The sequence below is a fragment of the Monodon monoceros genome, unplaced genomic scaffold, assembly GCF_005190385.1.
Source record: "Monodon monoceros isolate NGI ecotype Baffin Bay Population unplaced genomic scaffold, NGI_Narwhal_1 Super_Scaffold_13, whole genome shotgun sequence".
Lineage (NCBI taxonomy): Eukaryota > Metazoa > Chordata > Mammalia > Artiodactyla > Monodontidae > Monodon > Monodon monoceros.
The window spans coordinates 18,526,692-18,547,807 of NW_021703769.1; the positions used below are offsets into that span (position 1 = coordinate 18,526,692).

The 21,116-nt window shown below is 56.7% G+C and overlaps 1 protein-coding gene across 2 annotated transcripts in view; it reads right to left on the reverse strand.

Annotated features, from left to right (window-relative positions):
* Nucleotides 1-18,214, reverse strand: part of PLCG1 (phospholipase C gamma 1) — a 36,036-nt gene extending 17,822 nt beyond the window's left edge. The window contains exon 1 of one of the 2 annotated variants that reach the window (XM_029220513.1): nt 17,902-18,180. In XM_029220513.1, coding sequence (XP_029076346.1) covers nt 17,902-18,118 — 217 coding nt within the window. In that variant the 5' untranslated portion in view covers nt 18,119-18,180. Of the gene's footprint in view, nt 1-17,901 lie in introns of both variants that reach the window. The other variant, XM_029220512.1, reaches the window with a different exon arrangement.
* Between the last annotated feature and the right edge of the window lie 2,902 nt (nt 18,215-21,116).

Here is a 21,116-nt window from a genome sequence, read left to right on the forward strand (position 1 = left end):
CAGATTTAGGGAGGTCAAAAGAGAGAAGCCTGGCTTAGCCGCCAGAAATGACTCTGAGCGCTCCCTTGGCTCTAGAGCCTCTTCAAATGCTCTCGACCCAGACTGGCCCGGAAGATCTGGAGCCAGGAGGGCTGCCAGCATGCTGCCTGGCCCACCTCCCCCCAGAGCCCTCCTGGCCTGAAGTGCACAGCACCCCGGCTGGAATGTTCTAAGAGGCCCAATCCCAAGGCCTTCTTCCTGTCCCTCTAGCCACAGCTGTGCTCCACCTATCCTACCTCAAACAGTGGCATCGCCTCCAGCCCCAGACCCAGCTCCCCTGCCAGAACACTGCCGGTTCTCCCTGGGCCCTGCTCCCGTGCCCTCAGCAACCCTCACAGGCCCAGTCCTCCAGCTGAGGGCCCCCCAGTTCTCACCAATCAGCCATCCTTCTTGAGCCTACGAATCTGTATAGGCTGTTGTTGTTCTGATCCCTCCTGAGGTTGCTCACTATGGAGAACCCACTCCTTCTCCGGCCTTGAAGGCCCGCTGTGATGCGGCTCCAGTGATTTACTGCCACTTCTGCCTTCCCATCTTCTCTGCTCCATCCCACCTAAGCTGGACTGAGGGCAAGAACTGTCGTGTTTCCTGTCCCCATTTCACCTTGGTCCCTAGCCAGGGGCTGTCTACCTCCCAGACTCCACTCTCTCTCACCAAAGACCCAATTTGGAAGAGCCTTCCTGCAGTAATCATGCCCTTGACACCCTGGGGCACTCACTACGTGTGTGTTTGTTCTTCAATCTCTCCCAGGCTGGGCAAGGCCACCCAGTGCTTGCTGAATGACTGAACAAACAACGGAAAAAGCAGGCACACCACTGGGGGGAGGGGTAGCACAATGGGAGTGGTTTTTAAAATGAAGAGTTATGCTCAGGTAAAAACAGAGGGGGGGTGGGGAGGGAGACTGGGTCACAAAGACCCAGCCTGAGAAGACAGGGTTCCCAAAGATGGAAGGAGGAGCTGAACAGGGGAAATGCCCAGATCAGAAACTGCAGAATAACCACAAACCTTGCCCTCTGAAACAGAAACCAGCATGCTTTTCCGGTGCAGAGCTGCTGTCACCCCGCTCCCACACCTCTCACACAGGCACACGACCTCACACACACAACGCATACAGGCCAACGAGGCCTGTGTGGTCCACAGCCTGGGCCCTTCCGTGCAGCTGCCCACCAGTCATCAGAGGTAGTTAGTCCACGATGTGGCTACCGCCCGGCAAGCAACTGCAGGGTCAATCTGAAGCCTGCTGCCAGGCCGCCTGCAGCACCCCACACATGTGCTGCATATGCACACACACGTACACACAACACACACTGCCAGCGGGTCCTAGGTGCCCTGTGGCCTGCCCCGTGCTCCTGAGTACATTTCCAGTGAGACCATACCGGAAGCAAAAGAGGCTGGTCCCCAAAACAGGGACCAGGTAGGCACACAACAACTCTGGGCCAGGCGCCCAAGTCTCCCAGGCTCCTGCTGGCCACACAAGGCCCCTTGTACTTCTCCCCATTGGAGCTGTCAGCCCGGCCCTCAGGCCCTCCAAGTCCATCAAGCCAACCGCAGGCTGGAAGGACAAGACACCAGGGTGAGAGGCGCTACCAGGTTCTTAAAAGCTGCATCCTGTGTGACCTCCCACCTCAGCCCCACCCTCCCGCCTCCCAGAATAAATACAGCAGGGTCCTCTTCCTGAGAGCCAGGACCGGTTGCCCAGGGACTGCCATCAAGGGGAGGAGACCCCCTGGGACAGGCACGGCCTCTGCCCTGCAGGGTCTGGGTCAGACCTGAAGAAAGGGCAGGAAGAGAGACCCTCTCAGGACTTGGGAGCTTGGGGGAGGGAGGAAAACTGCTTAGAGGAGCAGGAAACCCACGACCCAGCACTCATTCCCACATAGAACCACGGAGAATAACATTCAAGGGACATGGGGAAAAGAAAAGCCAGTGGTACTGGGAGGTCCTGGCTAGGCTGGAGATGGGGGAGTAAGATGGGGGAACTCTCTGAGGACAAGGGCAGGATCCCACAACCAGGGGCCTGCAGCCAGGCTGGGCTGATGTGCAGCAGAAGGGAGTAGGGCTTTCGTTTATGACAAAGGCCCACCCCCAAGCTCACCCAAACCCTAGAGGGCCTGGGGGGGTCCATCAGCACAACCCAGCCAGCTCAGCCCATTAGGAGCCATGGAGGGCTCATTCCTCTAAGGACCAGGTCCCCAAGGCCCACGCAGAGGCCCCAAGGAACAGCGTGGGTATCACCATTCCAAGCAAGGCCATGGCAGACAGCGACAAGCCTGGGCGGTGAGGGGGGACTCAGTCCCTGGCATTTAATCGCCCACGAACTCTCATGAAGAAACAGACTAGCCCTCCTCAAGAGGCTCTGGGCTAATGAGGGACCACCGCACCTGGACCAGGGACTGGCCTCTCATGCCAGCCCTAAGGGCTGAGGACCTGCTCACAGGCCAGGCTGCCTCCTCCCACTCCTTCAGGAAGCCTGCCCTGACCATCCCCTTCCTGAAGGCTGTCCAGGCCCAGCAGAGGAGAACCACACAGATCTTAAATTCTAGCTGTGAGGTCCTGGGCAGTCCCGCTCTTTTTTAAAAAAAATTTATTTATTTTACTTATTTTTGGCTGCGTTGGGTCTTCGTTGCTGCATGCGGGCCTTCTTCTAGTTGCAGCGAGCGGGGGCTGCTCTTCGTTGTGGTGCGCAGGCTTCTCATTGTGGTGGCCTCTCTTGTGGAGCACAGGCTGTAGGTGCACAGGCTTCAGTAGCTGTGGCACGTGGGCTCAGTAGTTGTGGCGCACGGGCTTAGTTGCTCCGCGGCATGTGGGATCTTCCCAGACCAGGGCTCAAACCCGTGTCCCCTGCATTGGCAGGCGGATTCTTAACCACTGCGTCACCAGGGAAGCCCAGTCCCCACTCTTCTGGCCTCAGTTTCCCTATCAGTAAACTGGGGATCCCTCCTACCTCACTGGGTTGCATAAGGGCCCTGCCAGGAGCCGCCAGTCCCAGTGAAGTCTGAAGCCCCCTGCCTGTGTGCCTAGTGCCATTGACATGGGGCCTATGTGAGCCAGCAGCAGCCACTGCCAGGGCTTTGCTGGGGGCAAACCCAAACCTAGGCGAGGTAAAGCTGGCCTACAGCTGCCTTGGCCCAAGGAAAAGAACCCAAGTAGCCATTTCCCCAGCTCCAAAAAGGGTCTCACAGGGATGGGGCACCATGGGGGAAGAGTGGGACTTGTGGAGCCTCCGAGTTCACATCGGTGCACACAGACATGACATGCTCTAAGCCAGAGGCTGCTTCCTGAGCCTCAGCACCGGGCCTGTGCAGTCACAGCATCTCACCTACGCACCAGCCAACACGTGCCGCCACTACACCTACCCCGACCTTGCATAGGGTGGGGCACCAGGAGAGAATGCTAACAGATCTGAAATCACAAACACCACGTTTCAAATCCCGTTTCTGAGGATACAGCTTGGGCCTCGGGCAAGTCTCTCAGCTCTTAGGTAGCCTGTGGATAAAGTGAAGGCCTTAGTGGGGGTGGGCCTGCCATAAACCCTTCACATGCAGACAGAGAACTACACAGAGTCAGCAAAGTGATTTTGCTAGAAAGGGACAAGAGGACATACTGAAAATTAAACCCCCTAATGATGAAGATACGGTCAAGAAAACCACCAGCACCACCACACACAAAAAAACGAAATGACACATATCACAAATTTCTGGACATGAAACATGCATTCACCAAAATATTTCTCTTAAGAGAGTCTTCCCTTTAAGTGCATAAATTAATTGGTGGAAACTGCAATAGAAACTAACCGTTTCTCCCCAAGGCCACCAGGAAATTCAAAACTAACCGGACTCCCCTGGTGGTGCAGTGGTTAAGAATCCTCCTGCCAGTGCAGGGGACACGGGTTCGAGCCCTGGTCCAGGAAGATCCCACATGCTGCGGAGCAACTACGCCCGTGTGCCACAACTACTAAGCCTGCGCTCTAGAGCCCACGAGCCACAATTACTGAGCCCGTGTGCCACAACTACTGAAGCTCGCACGCAGCAACGAAGACCCAACGCAGCCAAAAATTAATTTAAAAAAAGAAACTAACCGTATAAAAATGCATGTAAATACTTTTTACAACTTAAAATAGCTGTAAGTCATGATAAATACCAAAGTTTCTTAAAAAACATCTAGGAAGCTTGAAAGAGGTAAGTGAATGTTATCGGGACAGGTCCCTTCCCCTGGGGTTTTCGCTGCCCCTGACAGTGGGCTGTGGACGCCCAGCCCTGCAGCGTGTCCTGGAGGAAGGTGGGCAAAGCTCAGCACTCCTCAAAAGGGACCAAGTCCAGTCAGAGCCACGAGATCCAGAGACCCCAGCCCCACATCCGCTCCCAGCGCTCCCCCTACCTCTGAGCCTCTGCATGTGCCAGGCCCACCTTCTCAATTTAAGTTTCCATCAGGCCTGGTCCCGTGGCATACTTGGTGCTTCCGCATTCTGGTCACACCATCTGATGCCTCCTTGGTGTCAAGGCCACTGACCTGTGAGTTCCACAAGGAAGAAACCACATCTGCCTCCTCTCCATTCCCCAAACCCAGGTCCCTGGGGAGGCTTCAAAATGCTTACAGAGTGCTTAGAAGCAGGAATGAACACACGAGAGTTAGACTCCAAAGCTAATTATCTAAGAGGCCACAGATGCTCAAAGAGGGTATCAGGGATGACTTCCTGGAAGAGGTGGTGCCATGGGGCAACAAAGGCTGAGGAGCTCCAACAAATATGCAAATGCAGTGGTCAGTGGGGTGACCATGTGGAGAGAAGAAAGAAGGACCAGACACGGGGTGCGGGGGGGTGGCGGGGGAGGGCGCGGGCACCGCCCCAGGGGCCAGAGTAATCTGAAAACACTGGGAGGTTCCTGTACACAGGTTCCTGTAGCCGGTGGGAACCATGGGAAGCTAATGGTGCTTTGGGGAAAACAAAAGAGAACAGGCAGGGCTCTTTGAGCACCACGCCCTGCTTGGGTCTAAGCCAAGGCCACCAGGAGATTCAAAAGAGCGGGTCCCAGGGGTCGGGAGAGTTGTACAGACCTTCCCAGAAACGATCTCTCATCAATCACATCTTCTCCACATACAGCCTGGGCCAAACAGATGGGCCACTCCCAGTCCCCATCCCGCAAGTCAGCACCTCCTGTACCACCCTCCAAAGAAACTACACATCAGGGCCGGAGAGAGCACAAATGGAGCTGAACTTTCTCCCCCAGAGGATGCTGAGATGCAGAAAGGAATCCACGAAGGGAAGCGCACTGCCAACCAGCTGATTCCCAGCTCTGCACCTCTGCTGCCCTACACAGGGAGCCAGAGGCCTCTGCACCCTAGGGTGCCTGGATCGGCCAGGATTATACAGCTTTGACAGAGCCTCACAGCTTGGAAGGAGAAGGATGGAGGTGGCCAAAGAGAAGACAAGACAGAACCTGCACACAGGTGGGAAAGGAGTCTGATGCAGCAGGAGCCAGGGCCTGGGATGGCCAGCAGCTTCCATGTCGGCCACCTACTGCTCAAGGAGTAGGAATGAGAGCCCCCCTATCCCCGCCCAACAGAACAGTCTGGAGCGGCTCCCAGGGAGAAAGATGAGAGCGGAGGGGTGGGGAGCTCTCAGCCTCCATTTTACAGAGGACGGATCCTGACTCAGAGACCCAGGGTCACAGGGTCATGCAGCAAAGGGAAGGTGAGGCCGGAGTTTATCTCCTTCCCATTCCTGTGCAGCAGCACCTTCAAACCAGACCAGCAGGGGCGAGAGGACTAAACCCCTTCCCGGATGCAACAGCGAAGGCCTAGCCAAACCCCGGAGTGCAGGGCACACCCAGGGCAGAGCTCAGCATCTGTCCCCGGTTGGGGTTTCGTCCATCACTGTTCCCCAAACACCTGACTGAGAAGAGCAGCCAGCCCTTCTCCCACCTTAATAAACAGGAAAAGGCCATTCGGACAGTTGGATGGGGATCTGTGGGATCCTCCTACACGGAACCCTGCACTCCTACACACTAACTGCTTCAGGTCACAGCTGTCAAGGATCCTCGCCAGTTCATGAATCATCTGGAGTCTAGATTCTAGGTGAACCTCCTCTGTGGAGCAATGAGGAAATGGAGGCTCCCAAGGGTCTTGTCACAGTCACGTGGTAGTTCATGTAGAACTGGGACCCTCTGCAGCGGCCCCACAGCAGCACACACCCTGAACTTGGGTTTGCAGAGAAAAAGCTGGGCAGCCCAGCAAGCCTTCACACCATTCAGGCAGGCAGCCCTCTTCCCTAAGATGCAAAATTAATCCCATCCATTTCAGAGGTGGGAACAGCATGCCCTGGCTCCAAAGGAAGGAAGGGCAAGGAGGCCCCACCCAAGGAACTCAAAGCTGGGAGAGAGATGAGCAGTTATCTACTGGGCTTGTTCTTTCATTCCATCACCGGGATCAAACTTTCAAATGTCTGTCTACTCCACGTCAGGCCCTGGGGTGGGTCCTGGATAAACAGAGATCAGTAAGGCATTGGAGTTCCTGCCCCTGAGAAAGCCAGAAAGCTCCTACCCGGTGGAGGAAACAGATGGGGAAGCAGATAACTATGAGGTCCTGCAAAGAGTAGAACAACAGGGAGGTGTCTGTGGCACCGAGAGCCAGAGAAAGTGAGGAGCTGGATGTGGGAAGTCTCGGACCACTCTGTCCACAGAAGGCAGGTCTGGAGGACTGGCCTGTCCAGGTCTGCCAGGGAGGATCACAGAAGCCAAGGCATCGATGCAGCAGTCTGGGGGTTTGGGGAAAAGGGCATTCAGAGTTTCATGGATGAGAGGGGAGGGAAGGTAGGCCTCCGCTGGCCATCAACACCACAGTGGGGTCAGGTGCAACAGGGGGCTTGCTCCAGCTTCTCTGCCTGAGCCCACATGACGCCCCAGGCAGTCCCTTGGATGCTGACGTCTGCCCACTCTGCAGGCTGGTGCTGCCCGAGTTCTTTCTAGATGGCCTGTGTCTGTCAGGCTCCCAGCTACAGGGAAGAGGATGAGGGCCCAGCAGGGCTGGGTATTGGAGTGTCCAGGCTCTCACAAGGCCCAATGAAATGCTCCTCATGGTACATTCAGGCCACCTGGAGAACCACAGTACTAAGCATAAGTCGCTTTTCCAGCCTCCTCTTTCCTGACCCTCAGGGCAATCAACACGGTTGTCCACGCCCTCCCTCCTGCTGGAAGTTCTGCCCTTGACTTCTCCTCTCCTGATTTCCTGCTTCTTCTTGGGCTCCAGGCCTATCCCCACCTGTCCCCACGCTGGCCTTCGTCAAGGCCCCATGCCAAGGGCCTCTCCTCTCCCGATGCTCTCCCTGCTCCCCAGTCAGTGTCAATGCAGGTAATTTACAAACACAGCTCTAGCCTACTCCTTGACTATAAGCTTCAGACCCTTCAAACCAACTGCCTACTTGCTGTCTCCACCTGTTCGCCTCAAAGTCAACCCCTCACAAAAACGAGGCCTCTTGCCACACCTCTCGGGTCCGCTAACAGCATCACCTCCAAAGAGGTGCATAGACTCGACTCTTCAGAATCATGCTTAACATTTTTTCTCTCACCCCCTCCAATCTAATCCCTGAACAAGTCCTACTGGCTTTTCTAATATCATTCACAACCACATTTACCTAGTACCTAGATGAGTGGGAACGCTGTGTATTTTAAGGCTATTTGACTGTCTTCTCCACTGGAGCATAAGCTCCATGCCTGTTGGCGTCAATGCCCCAGTGCCTAGCAGGAAATGGACTGTTAGGAGAAGAAAGAAAAAATCTGGGGCCCTCTCCTGAAAGGAAATGATAGGGGCCTCCGGCTGGGGGCTGAGTGATAGGGGCTGAAGTTGGGGTACAGGTGGGAGGGGGATGGCAGAGGCCTTCCCCTGTGGAGCTTGCTGACCCCCATGCTGTCTCACGACCCTGGCCCTGCCTCCCCGCCTCTTTGGTTTCTGTTACTGTCACCATGGGCCCTTCCCTCTTTGGGGGACATGTGGGGCCAGCCCTCAAACCCCCAACAGAGTCAACCCTGATTAGGTTGGAGACGTTCTAAACCATGACAAGGGTCAGTAAGTCACAGGCCTGCTCATTCAGACGCCCTCTCCTGTACACCCACCTGCTCTCCCGGTTTAGAGCTGCTTGGTCCAGCCTCTCCTCAGTGGGCCACTCCCTTTGGGCAACACCAGCCCAAGCCAAGCCACTCTCCTGTCCTCCTTTTGCTTCCCGGGGAGCCAAGGCCCCAGTATGTGATCTACTCTCTGACCTCACTCCGAGGTGAAAGGGAACACCCACTCCCTGCCTCCCCAGGAAGCCCAGCTCAGATTCTTCAAAATCACCTCCCCTATTGAGAGGAGTGGCTACCTTGGGACTTGCCCTTCCTGATTTTAATTCCCTGGTTCCACCCTCTTAAGACAGCTGCCTGCTAGCCTCCCACCCCTGCCTGCAGAGCCTCACCCTTCCAGTGTGGGCCAGTTCTCAGGCCAGGGACCAGGACACCCTCAAGGAACAGTCTAGGCATCAGGTGTTCTCACTGGAGGGGACTCTCTCTGTTATTTTACTGCTGGCCTCAAGAGGCTCTGAGTAACCCCTGACAAACCTATATATACTACGTTTTCTAACCTCCTTGCTGGATATGCTAAGAGCTCCCAAGAAAGGCCAGCCCCAGTTAGGAACTGACAGGCGAACACAGGCACATTATACTCAATTACTGTGTTAGGGTCAGAATAGGAGAGCTACCGGAGGACAAACAGGGGGAAGTGGTCTTCAGAGCCTCAGAGAGGGACTCGTCGCCCCCTGCTCCTGTCGCTACCCAACTTCCCAGCTGACCTCCTACCCTCAAGTAGGCGCAGAAGCCTTTGGGACCTGTGGGCAACTCCTCCCCTCCTTCCTAGGGTCAGTCACTCCATGAACTCGGGCCCACACTCTCTGGGCCTGAGGCTGAAGTCACACAATCCCATGGGGTTTGCATTCACCCACCACACACCCACAGCTACACAGCCAGAGTCCCAGTATGGTCAGTGTCCTACCCCTGCAAGGGCAAGGCCAGGCCAAGGACACTGGGACCTGGGGGGCGCCCCTTAAACAACCACTTCCTTCAGGACATTTCAGCTCAGCCACGTCCCCAGGTATCCAAGAAAACAGGAAGCCAACCCCAATGTGAATGGCCCACCCCCGATGAGTTAGAATTAGGTCTCACACAAACAAGCGGTCCAACTCTCCGTGGCCCAACGCCTTACCAGTCTGGTCAGATGTCTGCCACCAGGGCTTGGAGCTTTGGTCAGACCGTCCACTCCTCACCGAGCCCACGCCTCGATCCTCTAGCCAACGCCAGCCTGCTAGCCAGCAGGGGGAGCGACCCACAGTGGCAGGCTGATTCTCTCTGGAGCCCCGCGCTCAGCCAACAGCACTTTAGGCACAGCTGTTTCCTGCCGGCCCTGGGCTTTCACGGTTTTCTGCACGTTCCAGATCACAAGCTTCCCAGGATCAAGGACTGGGTCACCTTCTTTTCTTGCTTCCTAACTCCAGGCTGCTTTGTGCCAGGCCTGGCTCAGCAAGGGAGATGCCAGTCTCCTGCAGGAGAAGGCCCTGCCCCATGTACTCTGCATCCGTAGTCTTGCTGAAGCCAGGGCCACCGGCCAACACCGGGAAGGGCCCAGAAGGAAGCAGCAGAGCCTGTACACAAAGCCTACATGTGGGCTATAAAAAGGAGCCCTCCCTGCTTCCCCGAGGACAGGCTTGGTTCCTAGAGGTGACAAGTCGGGGAGAGACCTAGTACTTGTGCTTGGGCACTCAGCCACTGCAGCCTCTCAAAGGCAAGCCAAGCACCTCCTCAAAAGGAACTAGTCTTACAAGGAGGAGAGGGAGACCATCAAGAACGGCGGCAGGAATGTAAGCGGAGACTCTCCGAGCCGCATCTCCTGGGACCTCAGCCTCCACCAAAGCGACCACCTGCACTGTCCCCACCACCTCTTCCCCAGCCCCAGCATATCCAAGGACCTCCCCCTTCTCACACTTCTTCCCTCTCCTCTAGGGCTGAGGGCACTCTCTCGAGGCAGCCTCAGCCTCCGCTCCCTCTGGAGGCCCCAGCACACCCAGCTGTGATGAGCAGCTCTAACTCTGGGGTGATGGGGTGATGGCAGGAAGCTGTGGCTCGGGGGCAGCTCAAGCAGGGGTATGTGTGTTGGGGTGAAGGCGGAGAGATACAATTAGGCAAGGGCACAGCTATAATACCTCGGAGTGAGAACACAACGTTCTCTGTTTCCGAGACCCCAGCCAAGGCAGCCTCTTGACCCACAAGGGCTGCAGCCTGCCTGCCACAACAGCGGGGCCACCCTCACTGTACCCCGTGCTCAAGTCACAGGAACTAATTCCTCCCTGGCCTCCTTTCCCCAAATCCTCCTCCAGCCTAATCTGCCCTGAGTGCTGAGGCTCTGCACCTGGGGGCAGACCCAGAGCCGCCAAGGCCCCCCTCCGGAAACAGTGGGGTGGCTCGCCACAGCGCACACATATGGCCTACGGAGAGCCAAGCCTCGGCTGCCGTCAGCCATGGAGATGAACACAGCACACCCTCATCTCTCCAGACCGACAGAGCAAGCTTGGCTTGTTTCCTTCTCAGCGTGCCCAGACCCCGCCATTATTTTTTCTTTCTGGCTGTATGTGCCTTAACCTTTATGTTTACCACTAGACTCCACAGTGCTTGGCACGTCAGCAAATGCCAGAGTCCAAAGCCAGGGAGGCACAAGTGGCACCTCACTTGTCCAGTGTGCCACAGGGCCCAAGAAAGCTGTTTTCAGGGCTTTTTTTTTTTTTTTTTTTCCTTCAAGGAAAGAGTAGCTATGGTGATATGGAAAGCTCACTATGCTAGAGATCTACTGCCACAGTGAACAAGTCAGAGGCTGGAGTCATCATGCATGTCTGGTTCAGCGTACCTAACACACAGGAGCTAAGACCACACTAAATGTGGGATGAACGAAGGAACGTGTGGACGAAGGCATGTGCTTCAGCTTGTCGGGGTCCTGGAGAGGCCCTTCTCAGGGCACCTAGAGCCCAGAGCCCAGACTCCCACTGCCCTGGCAGAGGCTCAGTGCGGTTGTCACCACAGCCCAGTAAGAGCAAGTCAGGGCGAGGCTCTTCTGCTACCTTGGCCCCCGCATCAGGGAGAGTAGCATCTCGATGGGGGCTGTGGCAAGCCGAGGGCAGCAGAGGGTCCCGATGGAGGCTCTGAGTCCAGCGTGCCAGGAAGGGGGCCTGGGCGCATCGACCAGCACATCTGCCCAGAGGGCAGAGGAGAGATCAGGGAGCTCTGTCCACATAAAGTAAAACAACTCTGGTCCTGCAGAACACCCACCTTACTGTCATTTCCCCAGAGTGGAGGAATAAACTGAACACTGCAGTGGGAATCAGAAGTTCCAGGCTCTGGTCCCAGCACTACCATGAACCTGCTGGGGCACCTTAGCCTTGGGGCCTTGGTTTCCTCATCTACAAGGGAGAGCCTATCATTCCCACCTCTCAGTTGGAGCTGTGGTGGAGCTCAAACAACACAATGGATGAGAAAATGCTCCATGAACTAATGCACTATTCAAGTACCCAATTTTTCTCCTGCCCCCGACCTCTGTGTACAGACTCAGGGAGGGAACAAAGAAAAGAAGTAGGAAACAGGCTTCTAGCCCAGGCTGTCAGAGCAGCCACGGCATCCAGCTTCGTGGTGGACAGAACTGGAGCTCTGTAGTTAGTTATGGTGAAAGCAAAGGAAACAAATAGTTGTTAAGCACCCACGAGTGCAACATGCTGTGCTGAGCACTCTCACATAAAATCTATTTGACCGTTGTTAATATACTGCTCCGTGAGGGAGAAATTATTTTTATAGCTGAAGATCAGTTTAAGATAGGTTAAAGTGACGTGTACCCAAGGTCACAGGAAGAGCTGAGACTCAGACCCAAATGTGACTGATTCTGGCTACAGCTGCTGGAGGCCACTCCTCACCCTGGGCTCTGCCTAGAGTCTTATTACCTGATACCATGCTGCTCTCAAAGATTTCCCCCCAGAGAAGCCCGGGCGCCATGCTTCTCTAAACAAAGCACTCTACTAGGAGCTCCAGAACACTCCCCTCCTCCTGCCCCACCTCCACTTCTCCTGGGACTCCCCTCAAAGTCCCCACTGACTTCTGCAGTTCTAAGAGAGGGAGCAGAGAGGGGGAAAATGTCTCCTATCCCCTAATATCAGGCCTTTGCTACATTAGGCCTCCCTTCCTCCCTCCAACTTAGCCACCGCTGACTTCCTTGAAGCCACATCCCAGAGAAAAGGGCACAGAGTGGGAAGAGATGCCTTGAATTAACGGAGACCGACAGGGATGGTGACGGGAGAGGCAAAGGCAGGCCCTAGCACACTGACGTGCCAGCATTAAAGCACTTCCTGGAAGACAGGGGTCTCCCACAAGGCGCTCAGGTAGCATTTCTCAGGGCGACGTTCTCAGAAATAGGCCAATCTGATACCTTCATATGATACCAAAACCGCTGCTCACAGCCAACTGCCCTGGCACCCTGCAAAAGTCAGTGGCAGGAAAGAGCCCTGATGATAGAGGGGCTCCTGAGAGCTTCAAGAAAGAGGCTAGGTGGCTCCTTGTCTCCGAATCAAAGCGCCTGGTGGCCAGCCCCCTCAATACCACAGGTACATTTGCTCCCTTCCACTAACAGGTCCTCCTGGGCAACTTAATCTTCACCTTCCTCCTCGTCAGGGCTCCCATGCGTGAAGCACTTACACGGTGCTACACTCCATGCGAAGCATCTTGCAGATTCTCTCCGAATCCTCATAACTCCCTTATGAGAAAAATGTAATCTATCCCTCTTTTATAAACAAGGAGTCCAGAGAGATAAAGTCACCCGCTCAGGTCACAGAGCAAGTAAGCGGCACAACAGGATTTTAACCTAGGCAGTCAGAGTTCAGAGCCCGAATGCTAAGCTACCCTGGCTCTACTGTCTCCTCCCTCCAGCCCCAGCCCCTCCCCTCCCCTCCATCGCTGCTGCCTCCCGCCTGCCTCGCATGGAGGCTGTGCTGTGCTCATCAGGTCTCTCCTGCAAACTGCAGTGGCTCACGGGTCTCCCTCCTCAACCTCTCCCAGACAAACACAGGACAGTCCTGCTTCAGCCTCTGGTGACAGCTGGCCTACAGAACAGAGCACAACCCACGAGTTACAGCATGCCATGGCCCTCCCTACGCTGCCCCCAGCCCAACCCCTGCACAGCGATCCCCAGGGCCTCAGCCAGGGCACAGGCAAGTTCCTCAACCACTCAGAAAGGCCCAGCTCCCCGGCCACCTTCCGTGTGAAGCCTTCCCGGCTCTCTCCCCTCGACCCTCTGCTTGCTGAGCAGAGCTCGTTACTCTGCACTCAGAAAGCTCTCAGTATGGACCTCTAGGTACATAACACACAGGGTTATAATTACACGTTCCCAAATCTGTCTCTTCCAGGAGTCTGGGAGTCCCTCAATGCCACTGACCAAGTCTTATCCATCTTTTGAACCCTTAGTGCCTAGCACTGGGCAAATAAGGTGTTCACACAATATTTACTGAGCAAATAAATGCCCCCCATTCTAAGGGGCTACCCAAAACAAGCTAGTGACCAAGCTCTCTAACTGGTAACTCAAGCCTGTGCATCTGCGTACGTCTGTGTGGGCACGTGCACACACACAGAGAAGGTGGAGGTGTTGGGGGCCCCAGGGCTGCTGTGCTCAGCTCTTCCAGGCATCTGTGAAGCAGGCCCCTTTCCTAGGTTCACAGGGAAGAAAAAGCCCCAGCTGGACAGAGAGCTTGGCCGGGCTGGTCTGGAAACCCACACATCAGGGCAAGCCTGGGGGGCTGAGGAAACACTAAGAGGTCTGACTTCCCCTGGAAAAACTAGTCAGACAGGAAACGCACAGGCGAGGATGGCTAGCTCTGGAGATCCGGACATGTGCTCTCACCGCTCTCCCCCCGGGAGCAACCAGCCAGCACAAAGAAAATCCCCAATGATACAGGCCTGCCCTCCTCAGGCACCTTGGGCCCAGCCTTCAGGGCTGGCCCTGTGGTCTATCTCCTCAGCAGTCTGACAGCCACAGGGGTCAGGCCTCAGACAGCTGGTACCAATGTCACCTACCCTGTGAGCCTGACTGCCTTGTCCAGGCGGTTTGCGTTCTTCTGCCACCCCCCACCCCTGGCATCAAAGGTACCATTCCATTGTCCCCTTTAGTTTCCCTAAGGGCAAGGGCCTGTTTTCATTCACCACCTGAGAAAGCCTGGCGTCTAGAAGGGTGTCAATGTAAGAATCAAAGACGAAAGGCTGGGGCTGCAAAAGTTCCCACAGATACGCTTGGATGGCACTCAGAGCCCACCATGGAGCCTCCACCCGAGCCACTGTACCCACAATGACCCTTGACTGAACCTCTCATCCCAGAAGGCACCAGAGGGAAAAGTGTAGAGCCAGAGCCTAGAGAGGCTGAGGCTGTCTGTAAGGAACAGTCTGAACACAAAGGTTTCTCCTCAGAGGAGCAACGCAGACCACAGAACGGGGGCCTGAGACCACTCACAGCACAATCCCGGGGCTCTGAGTCCTTTTGGGACTGGCCGACCAGCCACTGACTGGAGAGCCGGGTCCAACTGAGGCTGTCACATGGCAGCACAATTCACTCCCTACATTTCTATTTCCTCATCTGTAAAGTGGGGTGGTACTCTAGGCCCTTAAGAGGATAAACCAAGAAAACATGATGAAAAGTCTCTGTAGCACTCAGCAGGAGGTCTGTAATTACTTTGTGCTCATTTAAGTCAGTATCTGTAACATAAAAAGCCCAACGTTGACCTGGTTCCTGTCACACCACCGTGACAACCAGCACCAAGGCACTTCCCCACCCCTCTTTTAAGCCAAACTCCCACTGGAGAAGTGAGCACCTGCCAGCCCCGTCTCACAAGTGCAGGATAAAGTGAGAGGGCACAGAGTTAGGCCAGAATGAGGTCCTGTTGAGGTCCTGTACATAAGCGGTCCCCAAACTTTTTGGCACCAGGGACTGGTTTCGAGGAAGACAATTTTTCCACTGACGGGGGGCGGGGGCGTTTCAGGCGGGAATGCGAGCGATGGGGGGGGGCAGCAGATGAAGCTTTGCTCACTCGCCCACGCTCACCTCCTGCTGTGCGGCCCGGTTCCTGACAGGCCGAGGACTGGTACCAGTCCATGGCCCGGGGGTTGGGGACCCCTGCTCTACATGAGTGCCGGGCACTTTCATTGAACCCCAGTCTCTCCTCAGGGCCACGGACACCCTGAGGGTCCCAGAAGTGTCTCTCTCTCTTTGGCCAGGTTACAGGGTCAGCAGGAAAAGGCCAGACGGCAAGGGGCCCTGCTGGGAGTCTAAACTTCCTCAGAACCTACAGAGGGGGGCTGCAGGGATCGGAACCCCACAATGAGGTGCACCCATGAATAGGCAGCAATGGGGCAGCTTCAGCATGAGGCTCTGTTTGCAAGGTCTGAACTCCACATGAGTGTCCATTAGCCTTCTCACCCGGAATCCTTCAACCCGGGCCTCCAAAATCAAAGGGCCAGGGCCCCTTCCACATCCTTTGCCCACGTTCCAGGCCTCTCAAATCCCAGCTAACTGATGAGATCACTGAATTTGTACCTCTCTGGCTGACCCACCATTGGGGGCTGGGGTCATCAGGTCCTCTGCATTCCTGCCTCCATCCCCAAACACCGGAGACATAGTGGACTAGCCTCTTGCCTCTCCACACCCATTCCTTCTGTACATGCCCCAACGTACAAACAAGAAAGCTACCCACTCATGAGCCAGATGTGCATATCTCCTGATACTTAACTCTATCCACTGTTCTACGTGGTAGGTGGGCAGCTGAGTAGTTGGGTCAGGGCAAAACAAAACCATATCCTCCCATCTCCGGGTAGTGATCTCAGTGAAGTGGGAACTGGGGCCCCATCCTCCTCCCTTCCGACACCCTCACCCTCACGCTCTTCTGCAGCCACACAGTCCCAGTCCAGGAGAGCAGTCATACTCCATTATTGTTACCATTAATAACGGCTTACACTTATTAAACATTTACAATGTGTCGGGCACTGTGCTAGCTGTTTTAATCTTCTCATTTAACCCCCAGAGCAACAAAATATAGTGGATGTATTATTACTCCCACTTCGCAGCTGAGGAAACTAAAGCTCTGAGAAGTAGCTAGCTGCAGGGGATACACAACAAATATACATGGGCTTCAAATCCAACCCTGCCTTCAACCACTGTGCTGCACTTACTGCCTGCTGGTCACGAGCACGGTTTGAAATGCAGCTTGTTACCTAGGAGAAGTCTATCTGGGAACCTCCAGCCCGTGCTACCAATTCAGGAGAGCGAGCACACAGAGCACCACAGAAACATGGAAGGGGCTGCGCCTGGAGTCTGATGCCTGGGTGATGTTTCCAGGGCCATCCCAGCTCTCTGCAGTGTCTGTCCTTCCTCCACTTTGGAATCCAGTCTCTCAAATAACTAAAATTTTCTCCCAATGGCTGACAGGGCCGACGGGGGCACCGAGGAAGGTGGCTGCCGTGTGGAAGTTTGGCAGCTGTGTCAGATCTGGAGTTTGTAGTTGAGGACGGCTGCCTCACCGTAAGACCTTCCTTCCTCCCAATCTTCTCAGCCATCTTCAGGCAGGTACACCACAGCCAAGGAGGTCTGTGGGACCTTCCTTGGGGGTGTCACTTCCTGAACCCACTTCCTACACATGGACCTAATTCTGAACCTGGCTCTAACTCAGTCTCTGGGGGTCTTTGCAGGAAGCAACCCCACAGCCTGGGGTTGCAGACAAATCACCCCTCACACTTGGAGGTGGGGGAACGGAGAGCAGAGCTGGGGGCCCATCCGGCCACAGCACAAGCACGCGCTCAGTGGAATAACACTCTGAAGGATTTGGGGTTTTTCAAAATCCCCCACCTCCCTCCTTCGCAAAAGCAGCCAAGGTCAGGCCTGGGAAGGCAAAGAGGCAGGAAATCAAGAGTAGCCACTCCTGGTTCCCTCCAGCTACGGGACACAGGCCACAGGACACAAAGGGCTAGACCCCAATTTGGCTGCGTGCTCTTGAACAGTACCTGACACAAAGCAGTGAGGCTGGCCTCCTGGGAGCCAAGCTCTTGAGAACGTGCATCCAAGGACAAGGGGAGTCTGGCCCCTCTCCATGCCCCGGCTTTGGGTATCTGCCCACGCACACAGACCTCCAAAATTCAGCTTCGGGACAAAAGCGGCGGGAAAAAGCAGCCACTGCCTCCCCTCAGGCTTTTCCAAACCGAACAGGACCACCTTCCTCCCTCTCCCCGTGACGGAGATGCATAGGCCCGGTTCCGCTCCAAAACCAGCCCTCCCGTAGCAACTGCCTAAGTTCTACCCAGGGAACCCAAAGGTTCCGTTCCAAGTATGAGCCCAGCCAGGAGGCCCAGAGTTTCGCGGAGGCTGCTCTTTTTGGAGAAAGGGCGCGCATCTGGTCTGGCCCCGGTTCTGGGGCTGGCAGGGGGCACGCTGCCTCGGCTCCCGTCGCCTCGGCCGACACCGCTCCCGGGCTGTGGGGGACTAGACGCCGGCCTCGCTGGTCTCCAACCCGCTAGGATTTTTAGGCCTCTGGGCAAAGAGCCTGGAACACGCCCCCCGGCTGGGGGAGGGGGTGTCCTGTCAGGTGACTGAGGACCCGGATGCCCCCCGCCCCCGGTGACCACCCGGGCCGAGGCGGGGGCGGGGCCCACAGGGTGTGGGGGGGAAAGCCCGAAAGTTTGCCCAAGTCTCTCTTCAGCGGCGGCCCGAGGAGCGCGGGAGCCGGGCGCAGACCACCGCCGCCCCCGCGCGCGCGGCGGGCCCCAGGGAGGGGGGCGCACTTACTGGCCCCCTCGATCTTGTCGGCGCCACGGCTCCACGTGATCTGCCGCGTCTCCAGCTTGACCTGGAAGGTCTTCCGCTCGGGCCGCTGCGACTTCTTGGAGTAGAACAAAGTCATAACGGTGCCCACCTCGAGGCTGCGGCAGAGGTGCAGCACCTCGGCGTCCGAGGGCGCGCCGGGCCCGCAGCCGTTGGCGCAGGGGGACGCGGCGCCCGCCATGGCTCCGACGCTGGGGGTGGCACAGGCTGCCGCGGCGCAGGCCCGCCGGGAGCGAGCTGGCGGCGGCGGAGGCGGCGGGCGAGCAGACCCCGGCGGCGGCTCCTGCGGGCGGAGACGGGGCGGGGCCTGAGCGGGGGGCGGGGCGGCCTTGCAGGCCCCGCCTCGGCCCGCGCGCCTGGAACAAAGGCGCCCGCGCGCCCATGGGGAGGACCCCCGCCCGTCGCCCGCCGCCGCGCCCGCGCCTGCGCCTGCGCCCCGCGACCCCCGGACAGGCCCCAGCTGGGGGCGCGCGCGCCGCCCGTGGTCGACCTGCCAGTCCCTCCGTCCCGCAGAGCTACCTCACGCGGCCCCGGACACAGCCTGGCGGCCACGGCCGGCCCCGTCACGCGCGGCAGCCTCGCGCCGGCCCGGCCGTCAGTCGCACACACCGGCTGCCCAGCCCACTGTCCCGCACAGGCCCGGCCGCAGCAGTTCCCTCAAGCCCGCCTCCGGAGCGCCGCCCGCGCAGCGACCGGGAGGAGAGGTGAGGGTGCGGAGCGCCCCCCGGGCCCGCCAGCCAAACCCAGTACCTGGGCGGGCTGCCCAGCGGAGGGAACCAGGCCAGGCCGCCTCGCCTCACACCCGCGGCGGCGGCGGCGGCGGCGGCGGCGGAGGCGGGTCCTCCGCGCTCCATCTCTGGGGAGGGGAGGGGGCGGGGCCTCCTGCGGATTGGTCGTCAGGCTCTGACGGACAGCCGGCCTGTCCCGTCTTTCCCCTCTGGCCGCCCAGGGCCGGCCCGCGGGCAGCTCCTAAGATTGTTGGACCCACGTTTGTCCCGGCCCAGTGGCCAGTGTGGCCTTGGGGGGTCCCGTTTTTCGGAGTAGTACCCCAGGCCTGAGCATCCACTGCAAGTCCTCCAGTGGTCTTCGCCTCTGTCCCTTGCCTGGACCAGTGTTTTCCGCACCGCACGCTGCGTCTCCACGCGGCAGGACGCGGGCTCAGGCCCTACCTCACTGCGCCCCTCCTGCAGATGCTCTCCGGAGCTTTGGTTTTCCCGGCCCGACTCCCACTGTTTTCCTCCTCCCTCTCTGGCCGCTGCCTTTCGACCTCCAGAAGCTTCTCGTCCTCTGCGGTGGGTCCTGAGTCAGTTCCCAAGGCGACCTGACCCTTCCCATGGCGTCACCCCCCCGTCCCCCCTCCCCCGCCAAACCCAGGCACCCTAGTGCCAAAGCTGGATCTCCCCCACATCCAACTACCTGCTCCACGTCCCCACGTAACACAGACATCTCACCTCCCTCTTCAAATTGCTTCTCCCATAGCCTTCACATTGTCAGAACGTGGCATTAAACTCCTCTAAGATGCTTGGGCCAAAACCATTGGAGATACCCTTGATTCCTCTCTCTGCCTAAACCCCACAGCAATCCATCAAGTCCAGTTCACTCTACCTTGGGATATCTCCGCTCCACCCACGAGCTCAAGGCCCAACTTCTCTCAGACAGACTCTTTAGCCTCCTTGGTCTTGCCTGCATCTATTCTCTATGCTCTAGTCTTTAAAATGAAATTAAATCATGATTCCCTACCTCCAGCCTCAAACCATTCATAACTTCCCACGGCACACTCTCCCTACCTGGCCCAGCAGGTCTTATGTGGTCTGGCCCCTTTCTCACCCATTTCATCTCTCACCACCTCCCCTTCAATCCATTCTCCAGCCACAAGGCCTTTTGTTGGTTATTTGAATAATTCCCACTCTTTGTCTTCCAGCAGCCACTCCCTAGACTCACCCCTGCAATCTAGCTGCCCCTGTCACAGAACACCGCCCAAACTAAAGACACCTGCGGTCACAGTGGAGCCTGTCTGACGGATGGTGAGCCAGGCAGAGCCAGACAGAGCAGGACAACGTACTGCACGTCAGAGGTAAGAGGCTCAGCAGAGCACCCAGCTGATGCTAGAGATAGATCCAGGCTTCCAGGAATGTGTGAGTACATATACGTGTGTGTTCAGGCTTTCCCCCCATCTGGGTGGTGACTAGTGTCTGGGGCTACCTCTGACTTTGTCTTGCTGTAGTGGTAGCATGTGTGTGTGTGTGTTTTGATCCCCTCAAGTGCAACCCCCAAGGAGCTGAGAATTCAGCCTGCAGTTGAGGTGTTTGTGCTAGTAGGCTTCAGCTACCCAAGGGGAGGTGGAGTGGCTGAGATGGACTGCCACCTAGTGACAGGCCTTTAAAGTAGGAGGGAGGGAATGAAAGTTGACCCAATGCCCGGCCCAGCATTACAAGGTTTACAATATGTTGTCACACCTGATCTTCATAATTACTCTAATCAGGGATGATTGTTCCCAATTTACTGATGAGAAACTGAGATTCAGAGAAGTTCTACAGCTTGCCCCAAGGCCACATAACTAACAAGTGGGGATTTGAACCCAAATCTGTCTGATGCCATGCATTTTCTGCCTCACAGGAAAGCCACTGGCTTCAGTAGGTGCTGGTGGTCAGTGGACAGTGGACACGGAGGCTAGCTGGCCGATCAGCAAGGGTGAGGGGAGGCCCTGGGCACAGGAAACCTGAGTGCAGAACTTGAGTGCTCACAGCGTGTGGTTTGGGCTTGCTGGGGCTTGAAGTGGTGCTTGCCCCCGTCTGCGGCCTTGAGCTTCTCTGTGCTGGGTGTCGGAACCATGAGTCAGGAGAACAAGAGAAACTCAGCACCAGCGCCCCGGGAATTCACAGACATTAGACAAACACTTTGTTATGTAGGGACAATTATCATGGAGGCTATGGAGAAAAAGAACAGAGGACTATGAGCTAAAACATTAGGGAGACTTACTTGAGATCTAGTAGACAAGAAGACATCAGCAGAGGCCTAAAGGATGTGAGGAGATGGCTGGGTGAATTATTAGAGGTGGGTTGGAGGAAAGTACTTTCCAGGCAGAGGTAACAGCATGTACAAAGGCCCTGAGACCAGAAAGAGCTTAGTAAGTTTAGGAATAGAAAGAGGGCTAGAGTTTACTAAGTGAGAGGGAACAC